Source organism: Heteronotia binoei, chromosome 7 (assembly GCF_032191835.1).
Source record: "Heteronotia binoei isolate CCM8104 ecotype False Entrance Well chromosome 7, APGP_CSIRO_Hbin_v1, whole genome shotgun sequence".
Classification (NCBI taxonomy): Eukaryota; Metazoa; Chordata; class Lepidosauria; order Squamata; family Gekkonidae; genus Heteronotia; species Heteronotia binoei.
The window spans coordinates 135,027,317-135,046,512 of record NC_083229.1 but is presented as its reverse complement, the minus strand read 5'-3'; the positions used below and the strand labels follow the sequence as shown (position 1 = coordinate 135,046,512).

Genomic DNA, 19,196 nt, shown 5'->3' with positions numbered 1-19,196 from the left:
AGAGCAGCGGATGACAAGAGTGCTTTTCTCTCCCACCGACTGCCATCTGCACACACCGAAAAAGGCCAGGCAGACAGAGGGGAGCATGCAGTTGTGCTGAACCAGCATGGGCGAAGTTGGAGGGGGGCTGTGCCAAGCAAGACATGACACTTGAGAGCATAGTCCAAGGACTGGGCACATACCCCTCACTGAGGGCTGATTCAAATATGCACTTTTGTCAGTGTCGCATGGTAGAATTCCATTGGTAATTGATTGTTTTAGGGTCCTCCATAAAGCTGGCCTGTGAAATATCATGGAGGACCAAGGTCTATTAACTTTGTTATTCTTTCCCCCTCCCCCTTCTTACTTTATTGCTTGCAAAGTAAAAGTAGAGAGAAACGAAACTAACTTGAGAAAGAGTAATCAGCACATTTCCATACATTCCTGTTAGGGAGTGTGGCACATCTGGGGAAAGCAAGGACGGAGTCCTGATAACGTTATGAGAATGTAGACATTTATGATAGTTTATGTGTGAGAGCGCATTCCTTGCCCCCACCCTTTGGAATCCTTTTGAAGTATGCCTTAAAAGTATTGTATCAATGTATCTTTAGCATCACTCTCAAGAATCTGTTATGCTGAAATTATCGGTCTATCAATAAACGTAGTTTTGTATCAAACCTGACTCGTCATTGAAACCGCATGCTTGACAGTCAGCTGCAGCTTTCTATATCAAGTTACAAGGCTATTACAGGGCTAACGTGGGGGGGAGGGGGGAGGAGAACTTCCATATCACCCAGGGTTGCCAGCCTGCAGGTGGGGCCTAGGGATCTCCTGCTTTTACAATTGATCTCCAGCTGGCAGAGATCAGCTCCCCTGGAGAAAATCGCTGCTTTGGAGAGTGGCTCTATGGCATTGTACCATACTGAGGCTCTGCCCCTCCCCAAATCCCACCCTCTCCCAGATCCACCCCCAAAATCTCCAGGTATTTTCCAACATAGACCTGGCAATCCTACCCAGCGTCATGACCACTATAATGCTCTGCAAAGCAGACAAATTCACATATTACCACTATAATGGCAAGACATTACAGATAGCAAGTAATAGTGAATATGACTCAATCCTTACCTTGGAGCCCTGTAGTCAAACCTGTTATCACTGCTAGAGAGGTTTAAGAGGGAGACAGAATCTTCAGGTTTATAGTACCTGCCTAGGAAGCATGCAGGGCACCTCTGACCTTGGCCTCGGAGGGATTGTTTTCCTGCCCTCTTTTAAAGTCATTTTATTTTAGGGGGGTGGGGTTCGAATGTTCCATGATGATGGAAATGCATATTATAACATTTTAAAAATCAAACCATTCCATTCCATTCAAGCTGGCCACTGTTCTTCACAAATGCTGAAAAGGAAGCACTCTCACCACCACTGTTGACAGTTTCTGAGGGAGGAAAGTCCCACGCCAGAGACATCTTCCAGCCTGCACTGTAGCTGCCCACATGACACAATCCAAGCTCATCAAAGAAATCTCAGAGTAACCTTTGCCCTTGGCCTCAGATCACAGGGATGCCAACCTCCAGGTGGGAGCTGAGGATCCCCTAGAATTACAGCTCATTTCCAGACTAAAGAGATCACCTCCCCTGGAGAAAATGGAATCTTGGAAGCGCAGACTCTATAGCATGGTGCCCCACTGAACTCCTTGTCCTCTCTAGGCTCCTCCCCTCCAAATCTCTAGGAGTTTCCCAACTTGGAGCTGGCAATCCTACCCCTCCCCACCTGCTGAAGGCAAGGGGGGACCTAGCTACCCTACAAATCTATGGTAGGTTGTTAGGTCCACTGGAGATCCAACTTGGCCTCTCCTGTGACTAGTGAAGAGTAACACCATCCACCTCTCTGCCCTCCCACTGAGCTCAGGTTACCCCTTGGCCCTCTGGGGCTGCCTTGGGAATGATTTGTCCCTGAGACCCCTGCTGAGCCTTCCTGAAGCTTGGCCTGAAGTCTGCAGCATTACTATGGAGGGCCTCATTCCAACTAGTGATGAGGTTTTAAACAAGGTTGGAATCCAATCAGCAGCAACGAGAGCAGAGCATCTTACATTTCTTGGACAATTTGGTGAGACTTGTTACAGATAGAGATGGCTTTAATATGAACAACGTTTAATTATGGGTGTGCCTGCACATGGAAGATTATACCCAGAACTGAACTTGGTTGGTCTTAAAGATGTCCAGCTGGACTCAACCTTTGTCCCATTGCTTCAGACCAACATGGCTGCCAACCTGAATCTAGCTGAAGGCTGCCTTAGCCTTGCCAGACTTCAAGAGACTTCCACATGGACCTCTGACAGATTTACTACCACCTTCAGCTAGATTCAGCTTGGTTAACTACGCCTGCATTTTGAAGTCTATCACAGAAGACCATTTCAAATGCGGGAAAGTCTCTCATCAGATTGTGGTCCAGAAATGCTAATGAGAACACATTTGAAGAGCTGAGTTTTATTTCATACACACAAATGGCCATACAAACCCTGGATATAGAATCATAGAGTTGGAAGGAACCTCCAGGGTCATCTAGTCCAACCCCCTGCACAATGTAGGAAACTCACAAACACCTCCCCCTAAATTCGCAGGCTCTTCATTGCTGTCAGATGGCCATCTAGCCTCTTTTTAAAAACCTCCAAGGAAGGAGAGCCCACCACCTCCCGAGGAAGCCTGTTCCACTGAGGAATCGCTCTAACAGTCAGGAAGCCTGTTCCACTGAGGAATCGCTCTAACAGTCAGGATATGTTCCTACCTACTTCAAACTCCATCAGAAAACATATTCAGTGGGCCTTTCTAGGCACCAGAGAGTCACTGACACTCCTCCCTCCCTCCTAACCATTCAGTGCTGAGCCCTGTGGACCATGGCTGGGAAGAGGCAGGCAATAATGGATGCAAGCAACGTCTCTCAGATTATAGCAAATTACTAGGTCTTCAACAATAGCAAATTACTAGGCATTATAAACATCACACTGATAAACACAGAATAATTCTCTGTGCTTTTAGGTGTTGTCACCTTAACAATTCTCCTGTTTGTCCCAACATTACAAACATTACTGACACTAAAAAATAACCATCTCCTTGGATTTATCATCCCCCCAAATATTACAAAGCTTACAAATAACACTTTATTTTGTTTTTATGAGAGTAATAGTATATTTAGTTTTATCAACCCCAAAAATATTCAGTTTGACACCAATGTGAGCATCCTACAAGAACGTGAAAAATGGCAGCAACAGAAAACATGGTCACCTCTAAAACCAATATCTAATATATCTAATATAATAGAGGCTTTATCAACCTCAGAAACATATATTTTGACACCAAGCTGATCATTCTACATGAATTTTAAATATCAAAATAATCATATCTGCTACCTTGGAAAATGGTGGCTACAGAAAAAAATGTCCCCAGACTGGAATGTCTACCCAAGAAAAAATTAAAGCAATAGTGTCCTGAAATACACAAACAATAAAAATCCCTGGTTTGGGAGGGGTATTTTTTGGCAGGGGTCTATTCTGGATCAAGAACTCCAGTTCTCACACCACTTTGTTTTCCTCTCCCCCCCCCCCCCCCCGCCGACCAGTTCCCAGGCACGTTTTAACCATGCAGCCTCCCCACTTCTGGTCTGAGTCTCCAACAGAGCTGCAGCCCTCTGACTAAGGGGAAACTTAATCCTTTGTTCAGGGTAGTAAAGAACCCCTTGGGGGGTTCTCTGCCCACATCTCTCAGTTAGAGATTTCACAAAGATGACACCAGAATACTTGGAGCCGTGGATCTCAGCTGAAAATTGACAACGAAGGTTGTCTTTTGGAAGCTTTGTAGAGCCGGCAAGGAGGGGGAGTGTCTTTCAACATCTACAAGGGATTAAGAGCCATAAAATTGGCTTAAGCCTGCTTGGATCTCATTCTCTGTTGGGACTGATTTACATCTAAAAGTACAAGAAGACCGAAGGTGAAAGAACATAGCCGCTAAGGTACTTTGATTTTTATCTCCGCTCCGGGACATTTCTAAGCTAATCTAAATAACAGTGGGAACTGAAAACAGCCTGAGCAGGGACGGAATAAGAGGGAGATAAGAGTCTGCTTAATTGGAATTCTGTTAATTTAAAAGCTTCAATAGAATTTGGGAAAGAAGGAAATTCTTATGAATACCTGTGGTCAGTGACGTAGGATCCTATGTTTTCGCTCTGCACTTGCAATCAACATAACAAGCACTCAAAGACTGCGATATCTGGTGAATGAGAGCAGAACATTGTGACCCAGGAAGTGAAAGCTGTTAGCCAATCTAATAAGGATTACAAAGATCGCGATAATTGGAGAATGTGAACCAGGAAGGAGAGAAGACCAAGACCAAGAAGAAGATCCTCACTAGGAATTTTTTTAACCATAGAGAAACTACGATCGCCATTTTGAAAGAGGGAAAATTGCCAAATTTGTTAAAAATTAATATTTCAGCCCAGGAAGGTAGGAGAAAAACGAAATTAGTATTATTTTAAACAGCATGTTCTAAGCTATTGGACTTGGTGCTGAATTTAGATTTGGAGACCTTTTGAGGTTTGGGGGGGTTTTTTATGTCAGAAGGAAGATTAACCCGTGCAAGATCTCACTCTTTGGACAAAATGCAAAGCCAATTTGATACCATGGAAGCCAGGATTATGAAGGGTGTGGAGAAAATGTTAACAGCTCTTAAAAAGGAACTTAAAAAAGATATTGGAGATCTTAAGAAGGAAGTTGAAGATTTTAAAGATGAACTGGGTATGGTTAAAAACAGAGTTAAGGGAGTTGAAGAGAAAGTGGATATACATGCTTCCACCTTGCTAAAACTTCAAGAAAAGATGACAATCCATAACTGCAGATTAATGGAAACTCAAGTGCATCTGAGAGAACTACCTGAAGGGGAGGAGATGGATTTAATGGACTATATGGTGAAAATCATTGCTGACTATTTAGAGGAAGACCCTGAAAAATCTAGAAATATGTTGGATAGTGTCTACAGAGTTAACTCAGCATATGCAAAAGACAAAGGCCTACCAAGAGACATTGTTATAAGAGTAAAGTCTAAGGACATGGCAGGAAAAATTCTAAACAAAAGTTTTCAAAAAGCCTGGATAATAGAAGGGAGTAGAGTCAAAGTAATGAAAGAGTTACCAAGACAAGTGATTACTGACAGGAAGAAATATAAAAGATTAACAGAGAAGCTGCGTGCAGAGGGCACAAGATACAGATGGATACTACCCGAGGGTCTGGACTTTGAACAACGAGGAAGAAGGGTTACAATAAGGAATGAATAAGAGATATATAACTTTTTTGAAGAGAATAAAGACTCTGCACCATAATGGAGTACGTTACTATCTTGGAATATAAACGGACTAAATTCACCACAAAAACAAAAAGCAACATTTCATTGGATTAAAAAACAAAAATGTAATATAATTTGTCTACAGGAAGTTCATATACAACAAAAGGATTACAAATTTTTGTGGAATAAACATTTGGAATTGGAATTTTTTTCATTGGCGGAACAAAAGAAGAGAGGGGTGGTTTTTTATATCAAAGAACAATTAGAACCAAAATTGATATTTAAAGATATAGAAGGAAGATATATTGCAGTTGAAGTGATGATGGAGGCAAAACCCCCCCGTTGTTATTAGGATTATATGCGCCCAATGGAGCAAAAGACAAGTTTTTTAAAGATATTAATCGACAGTTGGACGAAATGTCATATGACCAGATTTTGATGATGGGTGATTTCAATGGAACAATACAAAACAATATAGATAGATCAAGCCAAAAGAAGGAAGATAAAGAAGGAAAATTGCCAAATTCTTTTTTTGAGTTGGTTAAACAAGAAAATTTGGAAGACATTTGGAGAAAATTTAATCCTGAAGTAAGAGACTATAACTTCTTTTCAGCAAGACATAATTCTTTTTCCAGAATAGATATGTTATGGGGCTCCAAAAGTTTGGGCCTCATAACTTAAAAAGTGGAGATTCTACCAAAGGTTTGTGCAGATCATAACCCAATATGTTGGATTACAAAATTGCAAAAGAAAACAAGAAGATGGAGAATCAATGAGGACTTGCTACAAGATAAAGATATCGTGACATTTCTAGAAAAGAAAACTGCAGCGTTCTTTCAAATAAATGAGACTGATGATATAGAATTTCAGAAAGTTTGGGATACTTATAAAGCAGTTATGAGAGGACTACTAATTACATTGAACAATAAAGATAAGAGGGCAAAAGAAGAGCAGCTGCTAGGTTTACAAAATGAAATCAAGAAAAAAGAAGGGGAATTAAAAAAAAGACCAGGAAAAAGAAATTAATAAAGGAAATTACAATACTACAATCCCAAGTAAGACATTTGTTGAATAAAGAATTAGAATGGAATTTAAAAAGTTTGCAACAAAAATCGCTTGAAGGTGCGAATAAACCCGGGAAATACTTAGCCTGGCAATTGAAGAAAAAGAAAGAAAATAAAACTATTAACAAAATTATGGCTTATGGAAAAGAGATAGTTGATCAAGAAGGAATTAAAAGAGAATTTTTAAGTATTATGCAAATTTATTTAAAGGTGCGAAAATTAGAAAAGAAAAAATGGAAGAGTATTTACAAAATATCAAAATAGCACCTCTGACTGAGTATATGAAAAAGACTTTAAATGACACAATAGAAAAAATTGAAATAGAAGCAGCAATAAAGGCAATGAAAGTAGGCAAGGTTCCCGGGCCAGATGGATATACAACTAAATTTTATAAAATTCTTAAAGATGAGATAGTACCAAAATTGCAAAAATTGTTGAATACGATAAGAGAAAAAGGGAAAATTCCAAATACCTGGAAAGAAGCTGTAATTTCGTTGATCCCCAAAGAAGATAGAGATGTCACAAATGTAAAGAACTATAGACCAATCTCACTATTAAACAATGATTATAAGATTTACACAAGAATTCTGGCAGAACGACTTAAGCAATATTTGATCAACTTTATAAAGGAAGATCAAGCTGGATTTCTCCCTAAAAGGCAAATAAAAGACAATGTAAGAGCTGTTGTAAATATTGTAGAATATTATGAGAAACATCCAGAAAAAGAAGCGGCTTTATTTTTTGTGGATGCAGAAAAAGCCTTTGATAATTTGAACTGGGACTTCATGTTTGCAGTAATGGAAAAAATAAGTTTGGGAGAACATTTTATAAGAATGACGAAAGCAATATACACGGATCAATATGCAAAATTGTGTATAAATGCAGATCTTACAAAAGAAATGAAGGTGAGCAAAGGTACAAGACAAGGATGTCCGCTTTCACCATTGTTGTTTATAATGACTCCTGAAATTTTGTTAAGACAAGTACAAGATGACACAAAGAAACAGAAGGATTAAAAATTAGAGGATTTTCTTATAAATATAAAGCATTTGCAGATGATATTGTGTTTATAACTGAAAATCCGATTCAAGTGATACCTTTGTTGATAGCTAAGATAAAAGAATATGGAGAATTGGCAGGACTATACATAAATAAAGAGAAGTCGAAATTTTTATGTAAAAATATGCAATCAAGCAGACAGAAAGAATTGCAGACTTTGACGTGATGTGAAGTTACTTCTAAAGTTAAATACTTGGGTCTAGAAATAACTATGAAGAATATTGATCTGTTCAAAAATAACTATGCAAAGTTATGGTGCAAGATGGACAAAGACATGATGAAATGGAACAGGCTTAATTTGTCCTTGTTGGGCAGGATTGCTGCAATTAAGATGAATATGTTGCCAAGAATAATGTATTTGTTCCAAACTATTCCGATTGTGAAAGATAGCAAACAATTTAATAAATGGCAAAGGAAGATTTCCGATTTTGTATGGGCCGGGAAGAAACCAAGGATTAAGATGAAAATTTTGACAGACGCTAAGGAGAGGGGAGGTTTCCAGCTTCCAGACTTAAGATTGTATCATGATGCAGTTTGCTTGACATGGATAAAAGATTGGATAATGCTGTTAAATAAAAAACTGTTATGGCTAGAAGCTCATGGGAATAAATTCGGCTGGCATGCTTATATGTATTATGGGAAAAACAAGATGGATGGTCTTTTTTCTCACCACTATATGAGAAATAGCTTACTAAATACGTGGATAAAATATAAGAAATATGGTGATGAGAGAAAGCCGCTTTGGATAGTGCCAGCAGAAGTAATAAAAATAACAGCTGGGCAGACTCGGAGGAAGGCAGACGCTTGTCTCTTCGCTCCTACTAACGCCAAGTTGTTTTAATCTTTTAACTTTCATCTTGCCTTGATAGAAGGAATTGTTTTTAAATAATCTTATCCTATCACCTCACTTTTAACATTTGGTGCCTCTGTTTTGTCTTTCCCAAGCTCTGGCTGTTTAATTAGTTAATAAGCCTCTGCTTTTGTTTTCTGACTCAGAAGCTGCTGCAGCTAACGAACCACAGCTGATGTTTTATAAAGTTTTATAAAGTTTTACATAGTCTTAGCTTGTCCCTCAAAGACAGGGTTTTGGTTTTTTTTGGTTTTTTAGAGTCTTTTAATTTGAACTGAAGGTTGAAATTAAGTCAACTCCTGCAAAGCAACAAGGCGGAGTGCAGTCGGCTACAGAGTTGGCTCTGACAAATTTGGCTTTTAAAGATATTTTATGATATTCTTAGTAGATGTTGTGGCTTTTATCTGTAAGTTTTAAGACATTAGTTTTTTGGTATTTGTTTTATTTATTTATTCATTCATTCATTTTTATCAGGACGGGGCTAATTGCCATCCAACAGAATCCTCTTAATGGCATCGGGCAAGCGGCCAAGAGAAGTGGAGGAGGAATCTGCTTCTTTGCCACTTTGCAAACAGTTCAGGATAGAGGACTTTTTTACCTTAAACAATAAGTCCAAATCTGCTCTGCTGTCATTTGCTATTGAAACATCGAATCGCTTCTCCCCTCTAGAAGACGAGGTAGAGCCTGCTGAAAAGGAGGAACTGACTAATGAATTGACTAATGAGTCTGACCACGAAGATGGCGTAGACTCTCAACTCCAACTCGGGGTGGGGGCTTTAAAGGTGCAGCAGAGACAGCATGATAATGAAGAAAGATCCATGTCTTCTGACGAGCTTGCCCCAATTACCCTGATTGCAAGCACAGTGGATTGTATCTTTAAAAAGTTAAAGGGTTTAAGAAGTCCAAATTCTTGACCTTTCTTTGGAACTAAAGAGACTATCAGTGTCAATGGATAAAGTCTACTTAGCCCAGCTAGATGATACCTCTATTGGAGCTCTAGCCCCTTTAAAGCGATGTCCGTCTGCAACTCAGGATGTTGATCCCCGGAGCTCCTTTACGGAGTCTAAGGTCAGCGTGGGCCATAAAAGGAACGTGCAACAATTGGTTCTACAGCCCAATAAGGTATGCATCACTGTTTGTCCTTATGGCAGGAAGACCCCATGCTGGAGAAGTAAACTTTTAGCTAAATCCCATCTCTGTGAACTTCATCTGAACTATCACAAAATTGACTTGATTACCATTGAATCTCTTAATGATCAGTCTCAAATGCAGAGGATTCTGCTTACCTTTCAATCCCCCAACATTCCTTCACTAATTTTGAGGTGAAAGAATTACTTATGGTCGAAGGGGGTTTTCCCCGTACGATCTTTTATTAACTCTCAAACTAATGCACTGCTGCCTAACCTGTCCGCATGGGATAGTACGTGAAGTAATCCCCATCTCTTGAAGAACGCATCATCTTCAGCGGCAAAATATAAGGCTGCAATGTGTTTTAAGGTTTCCAGATCTGGTCAGTCCCAAGCAAACCCCGAGTTGCATAATGAGTCATCTGTGCAGCCCTCTATGGATGTGATGCATAGTCCTCTTAATGTTTCATTAGAAGATGACCTTTTGCAGTCATTTGGGAGTCTTCCAGCAAAAGATCAACAGGCGATACTCGTAAGACTTGAAGGTACTAAGCTGCAGCTGCAAAGGTCTTTAGAGCCGGGAAAATCAGTTCCTTCAATCAACCTGGAGCCTGCAGGCAACCCCCTGTCCCCTTGTCCCCCATCGGCTGACTTAATTGATCTGTCTATGGAACCCTTTCTAACTGGCTCAAGGGCACCCCAAAATAATGGTTGTATTTTCACTGATGACTCCAGGGTGCTAGAAAGGATATCCATTATTGATTGACTACCAGCTAGGGAAGGCACAAGGAATATCCACATCATCTCCTGGAATATTGCTGGGTGGAAGAGTAAAGTGAATGACTCAGATTTTTTGGACTTTTTGAAATCCTTTGATTGTGTCTTCCTTCAGGAAACATGGGCAGAAGACAGTTTTAGACTGACAGATTTTAAAGTTTTTAATCTCCCCGCTTATAGATCTCATTCTAAAGGTCGCAGTAAAGCAGGCCTGGCTGCTTTGGTGAAATTCAACTTACCATTTAAGGTGATCCTCTTGGATCCTTGCCCGCCAATTGCCCAGGCTTTATTGCTGTTCTCCCCAGCAGTGACCCTAATCATGATTAATGTTTATTTAGCCCTTTCTAATGGTGAGCTGGAGTTTGATGCTGTCTGGGAGAAATTTTCTGATTATGTGATGTCTTTGTCTAGGAAATTCCATACTGCTCAGCTCATGATTTTTGGTTATTTTAATGCTCGGATAGGCAGTAACAATCAGAAATGGATCTCTCATTTTGGCTTTGAAGCGGTTGAATCCCTTCCACTACAATTATGTTTACCCCATTGTTCTAAAGATACTTTAACAAATAAGGCGGGTCTTAGATTAATTGAATTCTGCATTGCACACAATGTTATAATATTTAATGGTCTCTCCAAATTTCCGGCTGCAACTGACTTTATTTTTTTTTCCACAAGGGGTTGCAGTGTGATAGATTTTTGTTTGGGTTCACCCAACCTTCTGTCATCTATCGATAACTTTTACATCGATCCGCGCACAGAAAGTAACCACCTGCCCCTAACTCTATCCTTAAGATTGGATCTGGAGGTTAATATGGTATCACCTTCCCAATCTGTGAAGGCCCCTGAGAATGTTCTAAAAAAAATCAAGTGGTCCTCGGCCCTAGAAAGGGAGTTTTCTTCTCTCTTTGGCTCTGAAGCACTACGCAGATTAAGGGATTCAATCATAAATTCCGACTCAGATGATTCAATCCTTTCAGGATTCTCATTATTAATTGATTATTGTAGTGCTAAAGCTAAACCTGTGATCTTGTCTAGGTCTAGTTTCTCTAGCTGGTTCGATACAGATTGTTTAGCTTGGAAACAAGAACTGAGAGCTCATTTTAAAGAGGCTTTTCACTCCAAAGACCAAACAAAAATTAAGGCCTACATTGCTTATAAGACAGCCTACCTGGAGCTTACTACATCCAAAAAGAAAGTTTTCTTTCAGAATAAATGGGACCAACTTTACCACTCGATAAAATCTAATGATAATAAGGCTTTCTGGAGAATCATTTCAGGTAATCTAAAAAACAATTCTGTTACTGACCCAAATATTTCTGAGCAAACATGGGTTGATTACTTCTCTAACATTTTTGCTGCTCCATGTGTATCCCCTCCTATCTTAGCAAACCCCTCAGTTACTGATATGCCGGTTTGGCCTCCAGTAACTCTAGAGGAAATCAGTGAGTTATTGAAGGATTTAAAAGTGGGTAAAGCACCTGGCCCTGATGGCCTTCCCGCTGAGGTATTCACAAAGTTTGCCGATTGGTGGCTCTTGCCCCTTGCAAAATTGTTCTCTTTTATCGATCTGCATGGCTCCATCCCTGACTCTTGGCTTGATTCTATAATTATCCCAATATACAAAAAGGGGGGGGGGGGTTGGAGTTACCAGAAAATTTCCGCCCCATTAGTTTATTATCTATAGTGGGCAAATTGTATGCAAAACATTTAGAACTCCGATTAACTGACTGGATGCGCCTAGGCAACATCATAGGTCCTGAACAGATTGGCTTCTCCAAAGGCAAATCTGCTATGGATCACTGCTGCACTCTGGCCTACCTTGCTGAAAAATATATGCATACCGGGTCAAAAAAATTATACGCTGCCTTCATCGATTTGAAGGGTGCTTTTGATTCAATAGATAGAGCCCAACTATGGATCAAGCTAGATTACCTGGGAATGGACCCCCGTCTGCTGTTTTTCTTGAGGAAACTTCATTCTAATACCTTTTGCTAAGTGAAATTTTCTTCTAGCGGTGACTTGACTAGTAAAATCCCAGTGTTAAAGGGGGTTAAACAAGGTTGTGTGCTGGCCCCGCATCTTTTTAATTTATTTTTAACTGACCTGGCACAATTTTTGAACCCTATTAACAGTCATCCGCCTAAACTTGCAGGCCGAGCAGTCCCCTTATTACTTTATGCCGATGACACTACCATCCTCTCTTGTACAAGAGTGAGCCTGCAAAGGTATTTGAATGCCTTTAATGACTACTGTAATTGTAATTCACTTTCTATCAACTATGCCAAATCTAAAGTAGTTGTCTTCTCAAATTGCTGGCGCCCACAGAGATGGTTTATTGGCAACTCAACAATTGAGCAAACAAAAATTTTTAAATACTTGGGGATCACTTTTAATCACAAGTTAAGCTGGGTTTCACATCGTAACAACACCGTCAACTTGGCTAAATGTTCAGCTGCTCAAATTAAACAGTTTTTCTTTGCAAGGGGCAACCAATTAGTTCCAGCAGCTATTAAAGTGTTCAAAGCCAGAACGCTTGCCCAAACTCTCTATGGTATCCCTATATGGATCTCAGCTTTTACCAGGAAAGTGAAGGGCATTCAAGCCTCATTCTTTAGACAAATTCTTGGTTTGCCAAAATGTGTGTCCTACTTTGCTCTCTGCTCTGAAGTGGGTCAGTCTTTGGTGGAGCCAAAAGCCTGCATTGCAGTGTTTAAATTCTGGCTCAAAATTCACTTTAGAACAGATCCCAACAGCCTTCTTGATTGTATGAAAAGAGACCCATATATTTCATCCTGGACAGCAGTGCTTCTGTCCAAACTCAATCAATTGGGGTTAGAGGTAGATGATTTTTCTACCTCTGATGAGTCATATATCTTCAGATGTATTAAATTGAGACTATGGGAATTGGAGGAAATGAAATTACGGCCAACTGACCCTTATATTTGCTCTCCAGCTTCCTTAGGTCTCTATGCTTTCTGTGGCAAAATGCCCAATTATCTGTCAGACTTAACCACTCCAAGTCATCGCAGGGCATTTATGTTGGCTAGACTAAATGCGTTTCCCTCCAAAGTTTTACAAGGGAGATATCAGCGAGTCCCTTTAGCCGACAGACTTTGCTCCTGTGGAGCGAATACTCCTGACTCAATCCAGCATATTTTGCTTGATTGTTCTTTTTACCATAACCTCCGCAAAGATTTATTTGGCAAGCTTTCTTTTCCTCCATATTTGTCTATTCTACCACCCTGTTATTATTTATTGAGTGATACTGAGGGGGTGGTTAGTGAGGCTGTGGCAAAATTTCTGGCTGACATCCTTAAATTTAATTCTGACCATGTTTGAATGCATCTGTAAGCTCAGTTTCATTTTGATTTTATCTCCGATGTTTAAATTTTTATATTCTGTGTATTTTTTTGGAATAACAGCTGAATCTGATGAAGAAAGAGAGATGTCATATAATCAACTGCTAAAGATTCAAGGTGATAAAGTTGAATTAAAATCTGCAGAAGAATTAAATAATAAGTACAACTGGTTTCAAATGCAACAAATAAAAAGCTTGATGGAAAATGATGTTAAATCTGATGGCATTAGACGTGAGCAAACGGAACTGGAAAGGGTGCTGCTTGGAGATAACGAAAATTAATATCGAAAGTATATAAATTACTATTGAAATGGTCTATAGAAGAAGAAGTAGTAAAATCTCAAATGATTAAATGGGCAATTAATGTGAATAGAGAAATTCAAATGGATACATGGGAGTATCTTTGAAAGAACTCGATGAAAATATCAACATGTCAGAGTATTAAAGCGAACTGTTTTAAGATGATGTACAGGTGGTATATGACTCCGAAAAAACTGGCGAAGATGAGTAAAAAAATGTTGGATAGGTATTGGAAATGTAATAATCATGAAGGTTCTTTTTTCATATGTGGTGGACTCGTGAAAAAGCGAAAAAGTTTTGGCAGATGATACAACAAGAAATTTCTAAAATTCTGGGATACGACTTTAAGAAAGTTGCAGAGACCTTTCTGCTGGGATTACAAATGGAAAAATTTCCAAAAGAAGATAGAACTCTAATTTGGTATTTGCTCTCAGCTGCTAGGACATTGTATGCGCAGTTGTGGAAGCAAGAAAAAATACCAGAGAAATGGGACTGGATTGTGGAAGTTTTATCGTGGAGTGAGATGGACAAATTAACAAGAACTTTAAGAGACTATGATTTGGATGTGTTTAAAAAGGAGTGGAAGAAATTTAGAGGATATATAGAGAAAGAGTGGAATGTAAAAAGACATTGGACAATTTTTTAATATGAATATGAGAAAAGAAAGATATTGAACTTTGATTGGTTCATGTATAAACAATTTTTATTAGTAACATATGGTAGTAGAACTATATCTACAACTTATAAAAAGCCTAAAGTGAAAAAAAAACCATCATTCTACCCCACATCTTACTTTTCTCCCACCCCTCTCCCCAATAATTGACCCCCGCCAGTGTTATTTTAAAAAAAAAAAAAACAGATATTAAAGGTACCTTTAACTATCAAGAAAAAACAAAAATTGATTAAGAAAAAGATCCCCCCTTCGAAAGTTATATTCTTGTCTTAAAGGTCTTAATCTTCAAAAATTGTCCAATGTCCTTTTATTTTCCACTCTTTTTCTACATATCTTCTGAATTTCTTCCACTCCCGATTAAAAAGTTCTAAATCGCAGTCTCTTAGTTTTCTTGTTAGCTTGTCCATTTCACTCCATGACATAACTTTTATAGTCCAGTCCCATTTTTCTGGTATTTTTTCTTGCTTCCACAACTGCGCATACAATGTCCTAGCAGCTGAGAGCAAGTACCATATTAAAGTTCTATCTTCTTTTGGAAATTTTTCCATTTGTAATCCCAGCAGAAAAGTCTCTGCTTCTTTGTTAAATTCATATCCTAGGATCTTAGATATCTCTTGTTGAATCATCTGCCAAAACATTTTAGCTCTTTCACAAGTCCACCACATATGGTAGAAAGAACCTTCATGCTTTTTACATTTCCAACACCTATCTGGCATCTTATTGTTCATCTTTGCTAATTTTTTTGGAGTCATATACCATCTATACATCATCTTAAAACAGTTCTCTTTAATACTATGACATGTTGCGAGTTTCATAGAGTTTTTCCACAGATATTCCCAAGATTCCATCTTTATTTCTTTATTTACATTAATTGCCCATTTTATCATTTGAGATTTCACTACTTCATCTTCTGTAGTCCATTGTAAAAGTAATTTGTACACTTTTGAAATTAATTTCTCATTATCTCCAAGCAGAACTCTTTCCATTTCTGTTTGCTCTTTCCTTATTCCTTCAGCTTTGATATCATTCTCCATCAAGCTTTTTATTTGTTGCATTTGAAACTAATAAAGATATTGAACTTTGATTGGTTAAGGGTACCTTTATAACTGAACTTAAATATATAACCTCGGCGGGAGTCTTGTAACGGAGGGAGGGGGGATTGGAAAATATCATATGGGTTAGAGATAGTAATGATATAATTAGATATTGTTACCATATGTTATTAATAAAATTGTTTAAAACCAACCGTGCAGCCTCCTGTTGGCCTCCCTGTTGCCTTCCCATCTGCCCCCACTGCATTTCCTCCCCAATGCTCTCCGGTCCTGCAAGGCCATCTGGATGGCCCCACTGGGCTACCTTAAACCAGACGCTCCTCCACATTCAAATGCAGCTTCAGCTGATTGTTCAGGACAAATGAGGGGTTTGTAACCAGCTTAATAAAATATATGCTCTAGTTGGAGCTGGAAACTTTCCAGAAAGCTTGTCAACTGCAGCTTTTCAGTGTCAAGGATGCATATTTCTGTAACATAATGGTTCCTTCGACAAGGAGCTGGTCACCCATCCTTTGCTGCTCCCCCTTCCTTTACAACCTTTGGGCAGGTAATAAATCCATCTGGCCCAAGGATGTTTATGCTGCAGCCTGGCTGTTACCACTTTCATGCCGCCTCTCCCCCTGGGGTCACACAGACAGTCTTATCTGAGCTGAAAGAAGTGTGAGAAAGGGAGATGTTTTTAATAGCCTAAATTCCTTAGTAATAAAAGAGATAGTATATAGTAACCTTTGAACCCATGACTCAGCTGCATCTGCATATTTGAAGTTATCCAATATAGCAACTGTGTATGTCATTACTTCCAGGGCATGTGTCTTTGGTAAAGCTTCTGAGTTTCTACAATAAAGCAACTTTTGATTCAACAACAAAAGACTGATTATTGGGAAATATCGATGCTTGACATTCAGGTAGTTGCAAAAAAGATACACACCATGGCAAAAATTATATTTTTCCCCGCACGGTATGGCATACCTTCTCATAATCCAGGTAGTATTGATCACAGTCTTCAACAAATATTTCCACTGTGCTTATTAGCTCACCCCTGAATTTGGGCTGCAGTGCAACCAATTCATTCTGTACTTCGTTCGCTTGGACCAGCAGTTTCTCCCAGGTGTAACGCAGCGTGTCCACTTTCTCCATCTCTTCCTTGGCCACCAGCAATTCATATTTGTTTAACATTGCATAAGACTCCTGCCAGAACAAGCATTGCACTGATCAGCATCCAATCTAACACTCCCTGCACAAAACGAAACCTAGAGGAAAGCAGCAGGAGGGGCACAGTATCTGGTGAATATAGCAGAAGCATGATCCCAAGAAGTCCATTGCAAAAAAGGTAAACTTGCTTTTATTCAAGTAGATCCAGTTCACATTCAGCTTGCAGTCCAAAGGAGAGACAGAAGTCTAATCTAAAGGGTCTTTTCCCTCTCACAAATGGCCAGCTTGTCCAGCATCCTGTGTTGGGAGCTTGAGGGCATTGCCTGTACAGGAGACCTGTGTCTCCATGGAAGGCCATGTGCAAAGTGAGAGGACAAAGCGAGAGAGGAGGGGTCAGAGGGCAGCTCCCAGGTTAAAGTACAGAGAGGCATCCCATTCAAGGAGACAACACCTACACACGGGGGGTGTAGTGCCCCCTCCCCCAATGTTCAGGCTGTGGCTTTTTCTGGAAGGTGTTTAAAGGGACTGCAATCCCTTTAAACACCCTTTAATGCCAGCTATCCAGCAGCCCCTAAAAATCCAGAATATTTTTGGGACTTTTCAGGCTTGGCCATATTTAATAGCTGGATAAATACTCCAGCTGATATCTGTCTGAAGAAATACCAGGTTTCTCTTGGCTCAGTAAACTGAATGTGGACCCTTACATGAGACTCAAGTGAAAACAGGGGGAGTGGTGCTCTTCCTCCAGGTTTCCAGGTTGCAGTCCAAGGAGAGGTCTCAGTTAGACTCTCTAACCATTTTTGTTTATGTATTTGGACATTTATCACATACTTTTCTCCCCAATGAAGATTCAAATGGGTTTACGACATCTTCTCTCCTCCCCCATTTTGTCCTCCTCTCCCCCCCTTGGAGGCAGGAGGGGCCAAAAATGGCTGCCCCATCCCTCCCTCCCTTCCCCCATTTCAATGGTGCTTCTGGGAAAACATAATGCAAGCATGCTAGCAACTTCCTTGCAGACCCAGAAGCCCATGCTGTCTATTGAGCTCAGCTGATGGATGGGCAGCAGGGGAGCTTCTGTGTTCACAACCCATTTTCAGGAAGGGAGTCTGAAAAACTGAGCCAAATTGAGTGATCTTGTTTTTGGCTGCCCAGAGGAACTGGTTGGCCACTTTGCAAGATGGGATGCTGGACTAGACAGATCATTGGCCTGATCCAGCAGTGCTCTTTTTATGTTCTTATTCTTTGTGGTGCTATAGCACTTTAACCTTGAGTTTTCTTTTTCTTTTAATGGATATTAATAAATAAAGCCCACAGTGAACAGAGTTCAGGGCAAGAAACAAGGGTCAGAATTCTTTTTTCAAATTACCTCAATTGGTCCCACTTGGAAATCTATGGGGATTTGTTGCTCTCGGATGTCTTTTAATGCAGCCATAGCTAGTCTAATGTCATCCAGGTCTTTGATTGGACGGTTCAGTTTCTTGTTGATTTCCTCTACGAAGGCGAAGATCCTTTCCATCTCTGACCTGTATTTCCTGTTACAGTGCCGTCCAAATGCAACCATCCAACCTTTGGTCTCCGCTGTCAGGGCCAACTTTAGGTCCACTGGGAAACAAAAGGTGAGAACAGGGCAGCCAGTTACCAAGAAACAGCAATGTCCCCACCCCCTTCCTAAATCCGAACACTCCCCTCTTCCTACTGAAAGCAGCTGATGGAGACCAAAAAAAAAGGCTTTATAATGCATAACGGACTTTAACCAACAAGAATACCATAAGAAGAAATGTGATGTTGTTTTAAAGCAACATTCTCAGACAGTGTTGTGTGAAAGCAACAAAAGAGATTGTGCAAACGGCTAAAAATTAAAACTGCCATACCGGTATACAGTGCGATAGTTCCTACACATATGAATTCAGACTCTGAATTTATTTCTAGTTCTAAGTCTCTGTAATAAAGGATCTGGGATTCAAACTCAGACAGCAAAGGGCTTCCTTTGATGAAGTTTTCAATCGTTTCCTCTTTCTCCCTCTGCCAGATGTGGTGATAACATTTGAAACGCTCCAAGGCAAAAAGAACTTCCTGAAATATTAAGAATTCACAAAGTAAGGTGGCTTGTCCTTGGCCAGGTTCACAGCAGTGCTTTGCCTCTGTGCCTTGCAGGGAAGTATAGTCAGAGTAAAGATCCTCAAGACAAAATTCTGGGATTACCCAAATCTTTGAGGGTCAAATTGGACATTACCTTTTCTTAAACAAACTGGGTTGGAGTTTCCCTGACCCAATTCTCATTGGCTCCCTCAGATGATTGTAATTTTGGGGACCATGTGACAGCCATTTTCCCCAACCCTGACCGCATGACAGCCACTGCCTCCCCCGGCTACTGAGGGGCTTTCTTTTTAAAACATGTGGGCACGAGAATGTTAGTCAATCAGTCAGTTTGTTATGATGCAAGATCAGACATCGACACATCAGGAAACAAACCCTTGA

General features: G+C 39.9%; 1 protein-coding gene across 1 annotated transcript in view; it reads right to left on the bottom strand.

Moving 5' to 3' along the window:
* Positions 1–19,196, bottom strand: part of DNAH5 (dynein axonemal heavy chain 5) — a 266,064-nt gene that overhangs the window by 177,325 nt on the left and 69,543 nt on the right. Inside the window, exons 23-25 of the mRNA XM_060244379.1 lie at positions 18,590–18,791; positions 18,085–18,320; positions 16,536–16,754 (exon numbers count right to left, since the gene is read on the bottom strand). Of these exons, the coding sequence (XP_060100362.1) occupies positions 16,536–16,754; positions 18,085–18,320; positions 18,590–18,791 (657 nt within the window). The remainder of the gene's footprint in view (positions 1–16,535; positions 16,755–18,084; positions 18,321–18,589; positions 18,792–19,196) is intronic.